Source organism: Crinia signifera, chromosome 1, assembly GCF_055691185.1.
Source record: "Crinia signifera chromosome 1, ASM5569118v1, whole genome shotgun sequence".
In the NCBI taxonomy this organism is placed as follows: Eukaryota; Metazoa; Chordata; class Amphibia; order Anura; family Myobatrachidae; genus Crinia; species Crinia signifera.
The window spans coordinates 435003732-435016074 of NC_139217.1; the positions used below are offsets into that span (position 1 = coordinate 435003732).

Genomic DNA, 12343 nt, shown 5'->3' on the forward strand with positions numbered 1-12343 from the left:
TGTCCGCAAGCTTGGAATAATCAGGGAGGTAGGTACCCATTCCTAACCATAAGCAGGTGTCAAAATGATCAAAAATAGCCTTAATAATAATAATGAACACATTAAAAAGCATCAATAATACTGTCCACATCAAACAATACATTTTTCCTGGGCAGTGATGTTCTGTGAGCCTTCATGTGGACATTGGTGAAACTCTGCTGCGTGTTACTACTCCTGATCTCCATATTTTGAGGAGACTGTACATCTGGTAAAACCTGTGAAACTTTAGCAATTTAAAAGCTATTCTTGACCTTTTCCGATTATTGGAAACATACCGGAGTGATTTATGAAATACCTGCCTCCAGATTCTATCTGTATAGGACACATATAGTTTCTGCTGGTTGCAATATCTGCCCCTGATGAAGTCATGAATTGACGAAACGCGTTGGGCTATCTTCTTCTGAATTGAGCAGCATTCACCTGTATTTGTTCACCATATGTATATTTGTGATACCCTGTTATGGGTTTTTTATTTCTATTTTTATATTAAATGGTAAATTCATATTGGAATTTGTTGATTACTGAATAGCGCCCTCTGAAACTCCCTTCTTCCTATATATATATATATATATATATATATATATATATATATATATATATATATATATACACACACATACAAATGCACAAGACTCCATAGTGATGCAGCTAAATGCAACAACTTGCCCAGCACAAGAATGTATTTCCAATCTATTTCGCAAATTAAAAAACAGCAAGACTTCTCTTTTCATCAAACACAATCGTTTGCATAATATTATTTTTATTTAAGGAAATATGATTTTTTATAACTTTGTAACAAATTTGGTGCATGTGTCTAGAAGCCCTGTAAAAATTCTTGTAGCTGTTTTACTATTTCCGTATCTACAGTCTCCATTAGCGATCGGAACCCTTCATCCCCCAGTAATTCCTGCTGTGCTTTCAGCTTTTCATAGACGAAATGCTGCAGTGACACCGCATGGACTGGGTCTCTCAGAGCAATCTGGGAACGAAAGAGAGAGAATGAATGCATTATTATACATTGACAGAAACACATTAATACATTTAATTTCCTCCACAGCCATAAATGCCGGCAAGCTGTGCCTCACTGCCTCCAAGATTAATCTGCGCAATAAGAAAATGATATACTAGGATCAAGAAACTGATTATGCTTAATTAAAGTCAACTCTGAATTAACAATATTAAGGCTTTTGCTGGTTGTTCTACTACTTCTTGATGTACAGATGCTATGGACTCTTCCCACCACAAACGACAGGCGAATCACCTAACAACTCTATGCTGTTGGAGATGTAGTTCTGCCGATCGGCAAAGTTTCTCCTACTTCAAACTTGCTTAATCAAGAACACACAGGAGTTTATTGAGCTGTACATGATACTGCTAATAATCTGATGCATGGGGGGAAATTAAACTGCGGGCAACGGATGCAATGTGCCGTTCTGGAACCCTATATGGCACCTGTCGGCATTGCAAGTTTTCCAATGCACCTTTGTTGTCAGCACATGGGTGATAAGTGCTAGTGGCACTTCGCATTGAATTGTCGCCAGTATGTTCTAATCATATCACTTTCTTCTCCTTCTTGTCTATCTACATAGTGTTGGCCAATGACAAGTGCTCTTGAGAGGCATCATCCATCATCCGTCTCTGCTATTGGCTAAGCAGTTGTGAAGGATGACGCAGAGAGAAGTTCTGTTATTTGGCGCCACCTGGTGCGGCCGGCACCCACCTGGAGATGCCAATGCAAATGAGCCTGGGACTAAAGTGCCAGCCGGCCTGTTTGGAATGTGATGAAAACACACAAAACTGGCAAACTTGGTTTGGACTATAAATAGTAGCAAAACAAACAGGCAATATTCTAAAATAATAAACATAATAAAGTGAAAAACGAAGAAAGCAAGGAAAGAGAACTTCATAAGATACTGTATTTATTTATATAATAACCAACTGTAACTTATTATGTACAGTATTGATCATTTTCCTTCCCTTCCCCCCAAAATTGATGACCAACTGCAGGATGCAACACAGTCAGAGTTTGCCAGAGGTGGAGTATGCCTGCAAAATGTCATGTATAAAAAAATTGTCCTTTAAAAAAAAAAAACATCCACGTTGGACTGGCATCACTCACCTCCGGTGAACTTTAGGTGTATAACATCCTGCCAAAAACTTTATCTCAATAACACTGCACCTTATTTTACATCAACCACTCCAAAATCAAACCATGTGGATCCATAAAAACTACCCCCCCGACCCATACCTCTAACTTAGATGTAAATGTAAACACAAGATCTAATAAAGAAATACAGTATCAGAAAAAGTAGCCGGGTGTGATATAGTGTTGCTTATAAACACACAGTAAAGTGCTGCTGTAATAACATGAGAATAGTATGCATACTGTAGTATAACACATGGAAGAACTGTAGAACACATGGTCCGATGTGCGTACAATAGCCACTGGGCACCCACACCTGAAGGAGCCTCATACAGTATGTAATACCCCTTTTACATCGCACATATAACCCGGGTCCTACCCGTGTCGACGGGCAGTGTGAAACGGCCTTCTGAAAATACCCGAGTCCAGCAACCAGGCATTCCGAACCGGGTTAAAAGAAGGTTTAATCCACGGTCGGAACAGGTTGCTGGGTAACGTGAACGGGTAATCAGGGTCTAGCTCCTCGAGCCAACCCATCTATTACTGTGTGATAGAAATTGAACTTCCCAGAAACAAAAGTAGATGTTTAACCAAATACTGAATGTGAGATTCACGCCTTAGCAAATGTTAGCAGATTTACAATGTGCTATCTGCCTGGCAGTAATGTCGTTCCCTCATTAGCTTAAGTCACTGTCTCATGACAATTAGTCCAATCAATTTTATCGATGAGTAGGAGTTTAGTGAATGTTCAGTGTCTCAACCTTACAATTTAATATTTATGCAGGGCCAAGCCAAATCTCTCGAGCAATAGTGAATGTGTTGTGTATTCAGGGCACGGATTTTATTTTAAATGTATAAATAAATACTGAACAAAAAAAATATCATTTTATATGGCTATTACATTGTTCATACATACAGTTAGCATATATTGGGGTATATTCAATAGATGTCTGATCCATTCCGACATTCTTTTGCCGGAATGGATACGGCATCCATTATTCAATCAGCGCCCAAATCCTGCTGCTGCTGCTCACCAGGCGCCATCCTCCCTGTCTCAATCCGGCATGTTTTGGATTGAGATTGCTGGAATCATGGCCAAAATCTTTCGGTTTTGGCTGTGTTTCCGTCAAACTTATTCGACTGTATAAGTGCAGCCTTCTTACATTATATCTTGCGCTTTCACATTGACTTTCATATTCATAAGGGGCACCATAGTGTGTGGCATATGTATAATGGGCATCACAGTGTGTGGCATATGTATAATGGGTATCATGGTTTGTGGCATATGTATAATGGGCACCACGGTGTGTGGAATATGTATAATGGGCATCATGGTGTGTGGCATATGTATAATGGAGCATCACGGTGTGTGGCATATGTATAATGGAGCATCACGGTGTGTGGCATATGTATAATGGAGCATCACGGTGTGTGGCACATGTATAATGGAGCATCAAGGTGTGTGGCATATGTATAATGGAGCATCACGGTGTGTGGCATATGTATAATGGAGCATCATGGTCTGTGGCACATGTATAATGGAGCATCAAGGTGTGTGGCACATGTGTAATGGGCATCACGGTGTGTGGCGTCAAATTATTGATATTTCTTGAAGTGACACGCAATTCGAGGAAGGCTACACGTTTTTACGATTTTCGACACACAAAGCTGAAAAGGTTAGCCATCACTACACTACACCAACTTTCATCCAACCATCAACACAAAAAGTTGGTTGGTTGGACTAAAAATCTGGTACTAGATGGGAGCAAATGACAATCAGCTACTGTATTTGCTTACAAACCCAGGAAAATGGCCAAAAACATTCAAATGGTTTATATCCAACAGAACCTTTGTCCATTTCCAGATTTTTTAAGAAAATTACTGAACTACAAATTACATTTGCTCCCATCCAGTACCAGATTTTTATTTGATCAAACCAACTAGTTGGATGGTTGGTTAAAAGTTGGTCCAGTGGGGTGTTATTCCAATGGTTAGTATGCCGACATCAGAATCCCGAGGAGTGCTCCGACAGGGGGGCAAGCACAACTAAGCCCCTTGCAGAGCAGGTGGCTCGCCAAAAGTTATATTCTCCCACTATGGGGATCATTGACGACGAGGGAGAACATCCCCATCATTTGCGATACCGACTGCCGGGCATTTTACAGTAGTAATTCCAATGTCGGTGTACTGATCATCGGAAACCCAACTGTCACTCCATCATCCAGAACCCGGACTAGTGTATGACCAGCATAGTACTCAATGTCATAAAGTCCGTAACACAAAGCTACTTGAATGATCTAAAACTCACAAAAGCAGAAGAATTAAATTAAACTACAGTTCTGTTGGCTGCCAAAGGGATACAGGCTTCTGGAAGTTGTAAAAATCAATGAGGAATTCTAATTTCTCCGGAACATTTCCCGTCTTGCTTTATTCATAAACTAGAGCCATTTATAAGCTTCTCCTAATTGGAATTATTAAAACACTCCACTCACATTATTGTCAGAGGATTGCATTTAATTAAAATAATTAAGCATTGTTTAATCAATTGTATTTTTTTGTCAGCTTAATAATTCTTCAAAAGCGTATCAGGGTCAGAGAGACATTGCATGTGACATGCAGCTTATCCCCTGGAAAGGACTGCGAGGCAATGCATGCCACGCGGACTTTAAATGCAGAGACCGCTATCAACACATTCATTAGATACAGTAACCTCAGGCCAAGTATGACCTTCAGCATTTTTGACGATAATGAAATAAAAAAACTCCCATATGTTTAATAATATACCTTACAGTAGAAGAAACCACACAACTATAATAGTACACTGAGCAGACTGATACAGGAGTCACAAATACTTAGATTTTTTTTTGTTTTTGTTCCGGCAAACGTTATTGTATTACATAATGTAACAACGTATTAGGAGACATAAGGTCACATGCTAATTAGTTATAGCAAAGATTACCTGAAAAGTTAACTAATTACTAATGGGTGGCATGGGTCTAAAGCAGTGATGGGGAACCTTTGGCCATCCAGCTGTTGTTGAACCACGCATCCCAGCATGCCTTGCAAAAGTTTTAGCATGGCCAAATAGCAAACACGGAGCAAAGCATGCTGGGATGTGTAGTTCAACAACAGCTTGAGGGCCAAAGGTTTCCGATCACTGGTCCAAAGTGTAATTTTTCTGGCAGTTTTGAAAATCCTGCGTACACTGTGGGGGTTATTCTGGCTGATTGACAAGGCTGCAAATTTGCAGCCTTGCGAGTCCACCAAACCACGCCTTGCAAATGGTGGCCTGGCCACCACCCATTCGCAGCGTGTGTTCGCATGCACTGGTTGCAAATGGATGTTTTAGATAAACATCCCTTCGCAGCCTGCGGGGGAACACCCACATCATTCAATGGTCGCCGACCATCGAATGCTGTGGAAGGCACACGCACGTCTAAGGTTACTCAGAGCAACCTTAGATGTGCGTGGGCATTCTGAAGGAAGTGGGTGGGAACACCCATCACTGGGCGATTTCCATGGGAACACCCATGAAACCCTGGGTGTTCCCATGGTTGAGTCCCCCGACCTGCCACTCCCCCCAACGCATGGAGGGAACAGTCTGTTCGCCGTGTCCACATGCACCCGGCGCATGCACACGCGCAGAAATGCGCATTGCAAAAACACTGCGCTCGCATGCGAGCGAACGCACCAGAATAAGGTCCCGTATGTGGTACATTATGGGGCCATTTGTAAATGCATCCAATCAGGAATGTTGAAGGCAGAATTACCATTGGTGCAGCAGGTGCTTGCTGTTCTATCTACCACATGATGTGGGCAACGACTTATATTTACATAGAAAGAAAAAATAAACTTAATTTTTCATATAAAGACATCTAGTGTAATAATGAATTTAATACTACACTTTTTGCCTTCATTACCATGTCCTCGAACCAAATAACGTGGAGTGATTTTTCCATTACTCAGTGTTTTCTGAATTCACTTAATAACATTTAATGCACTGGGAGAGATACAAATATAGTTCATACGCAGACGTTCTACAGAGATTCTACCAAGTGCTGTGACGCATTCTTGTGTTTGTCCAACCTGAAATAAATACTCGAGCAGAAATATCAATGACACCGCTCATCTGTACCACAGCAAATGAGTAACTCACAGGTGTACTTATGCACTGCATACACAATCTATGAGATCGCATGGGTGCGTACACTCCCATGAACAGGTGGAGTGTGGGCACAACAAGTCCCAAATGCCATTGTGGCCCATAACACAGCATAGATGAGGGCGGCCCCACCTGTACCTCAGAAACATTTCCACACTTTAAGTATTGGGGATATAGAGGCAATGTAGCGCTCTACCGTGTATAAAAATAAGGTCTGTCAATTTTTCTGTTCAATGAGAACAGAACCCATCCTAAACACTTAAAAATATAATTTTCAGGAAAACTGGGAATGGAGGGCTGTATGCATCTTTGTTGTACACATTTCTTAGCCGCTGCTGATATCCCCAATAACAATTAAAGTACTCCCTGTGCAGGGGTGTAACTAGAACTTTGTGAGACCCACAGCAAAATCTTGAATCAGCCCTTCCTTTTTCAATACAATGCCTCTTATGGGGGAGCCAGAGAAAGTGAGGGAATGAGAAACAAAGAGGGGGTTAAGGGGATACAGAGAGAAGTAGAGAGAGCAGTGAGAAAGAGAGAGGCAAGGGTGGTTCAGGGAAGGGGATAGAGGGTTTCATGGAAAAAGAGGGAATGAGAGAAAGGAGAGAGGGTGTGTCAGAGAGAAAGGAATGAGAGGGGACAGAGGGGCTTCAGAGAGAGGGGAGGAGCAAGAGAGAAAGGGAGGGCTGTGAGTGGGAGTGAGGGATTGTTTGGGAAGAGGGAGGGAGAAAAAGACTGGAACGAGAGAGCAAGAGAGGGTGTCAGGCAGAGAGAGAGAGAGAGAGACAGCATCAGAGGAAGAGAGAGGGAAATAGCGAGAGAGATAGTGAGAGGGAGATAGGCAGGGGAGCAAGAACTACCTCACTACAGCACTGGCCAAAATTTGCATTCCTCTAGGCAAGATGATAAAAAGAAATGGGGAGCTGAAAAGAAAGTTCTCCTGACATCCATCCCTTGTGAACACCATTACTTTACACATTGTAACAGGGAATATCTGCATGGTCCCATCATTAGAGAGTCACTAGTTTTCATTAGGCTAATCTTCCCAAGGTACTGATAAATGATAACTATAACAAAGCACATTTGTTTCAGGTCAGCATTTGATAGGATGTATTATATATGGGGCTTATATTAGGAAATCACTGCAAAAATTGTTTTCAATTGAATGGCACATCCTATTTCAGGAATGCACAGAAGATGCTGACATTAACAGTATACCATTCCAATCTGTTATTATAGGCATTATATTGTATATATATATATATATATATATATATATATATATATATATATATATATATATATATATATATATATATATATATATATATATATAGACATTGGATGGGCTCTGCACACACTAAATTAACTGATAATAAATAGTGGGGATTTGGTTCATGAATTGATCAATCCATTTAAGCCTGCAGCCCCCGTCAAGGGACCCCACTGTTCTGCAGGTCCTACCACTATCTCTGAAAATGGCTGCAATACACATAGCTATCACATCAATGTTTGATACCAGGCATGCTATCAGGTCTGAAGCTCACAGCAGACTTTGCTTTTATAGGTGAGCAGCTACCAACACACCTGTCACTAATCATCTAGGGAAATGGCTAACACAAGCTATGGAATCTTAGTTAAAAACAGGGTGCTCACCTATAAAAGCAAAGTCTGCTGTGAGCTTCAGACCTGATAGCATGCCTGGTATCAAACGGTGATGTGATAGCTATGTGTATTGCAGCCATTTTCAGCGATAGTGGTAGGACCTGCAGAACAGTGGGTCCCTTGACGGGGGCTGCAGGCTTAAATGCATTGATCAATTCATGAACCAAATCTCCACTATTTATTATCAGTTAATTTAGTGTGTGCAGAGCCCATCCAATGTCTGTTTAAACAATGTGGTCACTAGCCATAGGGCACCCCAAAACTAGGAAAGGTGAGTGCCGATGTTAAGTGTATATATATATATATATATATATATATATATATATATATATATATATATATATATATATATATATAGAATAGAAGGAAGTGGCACTCGGGTCTGGGATAAATGATGACACGTAGCCGATTTAACGGTTGACGTTTCAGCCCTTTATTCGGGCTTTTCTCAAAACAGCTTACAAGAAAAGCCCGAATAAAGGGCTGAAACGTCAACCGTTAAATCGGCTACGTGTCATCATTTATCCCAGACCCGAGTGCCACTTCCTTCTATTCTATATTTTGGACCTGCTGCGGCGGCTTCAGCTTTGGAGGCACCGGGCACGTTATAACTTGACTAGGAGTCGAGTGCCGGCACAAAACCCCACTATATATATATATATATATATATATATATAGTATGTATATATATATATATATATATATCTATATATCTATATATAGATATAGATATCTAGTAGACGGTATGGATGGTACTCGAAATCAAAAGGCTCAAAACCGGTGTGTAATGGTCAACGTTTCAAAGCAATATATTCTGCTTCGTCTTCGTCCTGAAGACGAAGCAGAATTAATTGCTTTGAAACGTTGACCATTACCCACCGGTTTTGAGCCTTTTTATTTAGAATGCCATCCATACTGTCTACTACTATTGGACTGTGTGTGACATCGTATGACAGGCCCAGGTACTACTTGTTATTGTAATTCTTTATATTGGTGTTAAAGGTTTAAGTGTGGAGCGACTACATGCTTATATTCTATCAAAGGTATACAATTAGCTCCAATGCTCCCCCCCACCCCCACCCCCACCCCAAACGGGCATACAGAATAATATATGACGGATTATAGTTATCGGGCTACTCAATTAAGACCTGTCTATCGCCCTATGTCTGTTGGGAATGGCAAGGCTCTGCTGTGTTGGGTTGACTGAGGGGATTCAGTACTGAATCCCGGCGGTCGGGATCCCGGCGTTCAGAATCCCGATGCCGGAATCCCGACAGCCGAAATGCCGACAAGGGGGGGACGTGGATCGCCCCCCCTTGCGGGCCCGGTGCCTCGCTACACTCGACACACTAATTTATTCTCCCTCCAGGGGTGTCGTGGACACCCACGGAGGGAGAATGTGTCGGGATTTTGGCGGTCGGGATTCTGAACGCCGGGATCCCGACCGCCGGGATTTTAACTGCATCCCGACTGAGGATACAACTATAACCATACCACAACTTTGTGTCCCAATCTAAGTACACAACTTAAAAACGCCAAAGAAAGTTCTAAGAGAAAGCAATGCAGCTAATAACAGATGTAGAGCATGTGCAGACAAATACATTTCCATTTTCCGAAGGCTGAAAACCCTTTTTAGGTATGCTGCTTTGGGTATTGTAATTGTACAAAATACTACAAGTCTGCGCTTCTGTTCTCAAATTAGGATTCACAGACTCTGCAGGAAAACTAAAACTAACAGAAGCGCACAACGCACTTGAAATGTTCACCTGATAAGAACACTGCATCCCAAGCTTTGATATTTTACCTTGACTGTAACAAGCTATAATTGGCGTTCCCCTTCACAGGCTGCTTCTTCTCCAATTCATCATGAACACAGACACACTCGCTTTTTCATTCTACAAATCACGCTCTATTTTTCCCCCGGAATGAAGTGTTGTTACGATTCCAATCTCCTAAGCAGCCTATCCTAAACTTTATCTCAGTATACAAAGAATCATCCAGTCCAATAGCTACTTCTAATGGAACTTTCCTTTGCCAAATAGTATTTCCGGAACACAGATGTGTAAAGTCTCCAGAATTTTCTCACCTACTATATGTCAATACTCATACATTTATCAAAATGTGGGTACTTGTGTATTATCAGGGCGCCCAGCTACGCTACGTTTTCAACGTAGGCTAAGCTACGTTGTCAGCATAGCTGGCACCGTGATAATACAGGAGGCAGCAGGGCGGTGTGGTTTATACTTACCCTCCTCCAGCCCGGGCACCGCGTCAATCCCCTCCATCCATTCAGTCCCCCTGCTCCGGCACCCGCAGCGGACGCTGTACGTACTTCAGCCTAGTGCCGCTGGCGGCGCATCACATGGTTTCCCTGCTCCCCCAGCGGCACTACGCTAATTGCGTACAACGTCCATGGCGAGTGCCGGAGCAGGGGGACTGAATGCAACAGCCGGGGAGTCACCGTGGATCGCGGGGATCAACACGGTGCCCGGGCCGGAGGAGCGTAAGTATAGACCCGCCATTTTACCCCCACTATCCACGTGATACCCCAGAATCTACATCAGCGTGGAGTTGATTTTATAAAGTGTGGCGAGCGCAGCGAGCCCGAAGCATGGCGAGTGCAGCGTGCCCCGCAAGGGGACGAGTATAGGCGTCCCCTCGCCACCCTTCAGGCTCAGTGGCTCGCTGCGCTCTCCACACTTTATAAAATCAACTCCACGCCGCCGTGGATACTGGGGGTATGATGTGGATTGTGGGGATATTAATCATTGTGTATTTTTAGGGCTCCAGTGCCACTTACGTAGTTTACGTAGCAAGCATAGTGCTGTATTGGTATTCTCAATACACCACTACGTAATGGGAGCCCTGATAATACACAAGTACAAAAATTTGCTGTAGATTGTATTTTCAAATCATTTGAGCTACTTGCGCTTTGTCCCTTGTTCATCACAGATAGTCCAGTGCCCAGTGTAACAATACTCATTTCAGCCCTGTGCCCAATACAGCAGCCTCGTGGTCATCACAAAGACATACTTGCTATAAACAGTCCTGTACACAGCATAACATCATACACAGACTGCTCCCCCCACTAAGCTGGTTACAGAGGTGTAACTCCGGGAGGCAATGGTGTCATCTGCCACCGGGCTCCTGCTCCCAAGGGGGCACATTTCCTTCCCTGTGAGTTTGAATCAGTTGGTTAAAAGTCATCTATATCTCTTCTGTGGCTGACTCCCCCTCCTAACATAATTTTTGTAAGTGTTACACCCTTTATTAGATGACCTGTTTTACTGCAGTCAGACACCTTACTGATTGAGCTATTTGGGAGGCATGGATATTTATCTTGCCACCGGGCAACTGGGATGAACTTACGGCACTGGCTGGTTACTCTCCATAAATAGGGCGTCACTTATACTGTATATGACTATACCAAATATATTACTTGTGGTGTGGAACCGTAGTTCAAAACCCCTCCTGGAAATGCTACTAGGGCTGCTGAATTTGCACTTGCAAACCTATTCCTTCTATGAGCTTTGCCATGCCCAAAATATCAGCTGCATAGTCAAGGTTGCTGAGAGGGGGTTGGGGACTGGATGTCTAGGATAAATGCAAAGGGAAGGGTGATTGTTCTAGCTCAACTCTATCTTGCAGTGTTAAAATAAAGGTGCCCAGTTTTTGTTGGACACATGCAACAATACTGTACATAGTTGCTTACCCTCCTGCATTTGCAGGAGACTCCCTGAAATAGCATCAATCTCCCTCTCTCCCTCATTAGTCTAGCAATCTCCCTCATGTCACCTAGCCCACATTACACTGTAATATTTTTTGGGGAAAAAAGGAATGAGAAATACATACATTTACATTGAATCATCAGCGCCATTTCCCAGCACTTTAGCAAGTATAGTATCTCTTACTAACTGCTTTGGGGCTCATCTACATTTGGATATAAGTCATTTTAAAAGATTCCTCTCAGATGTAGCAGCACACACCCACGCTTCTAGGTGCCACGTTCACAATCTCTTTCCACAATCTCTCCATATATGGAACTAGACATGCCTTTTGGGTGGATCATGACACGCCCCCTCAATGGGGCGCTGTGCAAAATGTTATTACCAACTACAATCTCCCTGAAACTAGTTTTCAAAAGTAGGCAAGTATGCAACAATATCATCCCTGCATGCTATGTGGCTTGTCCACAAGCAAATACCGTATATACTCGAGTATAAGTCGACCCGAATATAAGCCGAGGCACCTAATTTTACAACAAAAAACTGGGAAAACGTATTGATTTAAGTGGGACCCTCACTCGAGTATAAGCCGAGGGGGGATTTTTTCAG

The 12343-nt window shown here is 42.4% G+C and overlaps 1 protein-coding gene across 4 annotated transcripts in view; it reads right to left on the reverse strand.

The window, feature by feature from the left end:
- Window positions 1-782: 782 nt before the first annotated feature.
- Window positions 783-12343, reverse strand: part of IPO11 (importin 11) — a 376178-nt gene continuing 364617 nt past the window's right edge. For all 4 annotated transcript variants that reach the window (XM_083153175.1, XM_083153179.1, XM_083153188.1 and 1 more), the window contains exon 30: window positions 783-1018. In XM_083153175.1, coding sequence (XP_083009301.1) covers window positions 854-1018 — 165 coding nt within the window. In that variant the 3' untranslated portion in view covers window positions 783-853. The remainder of the gene's footprint in view (window positions 1019-12343) is intronic.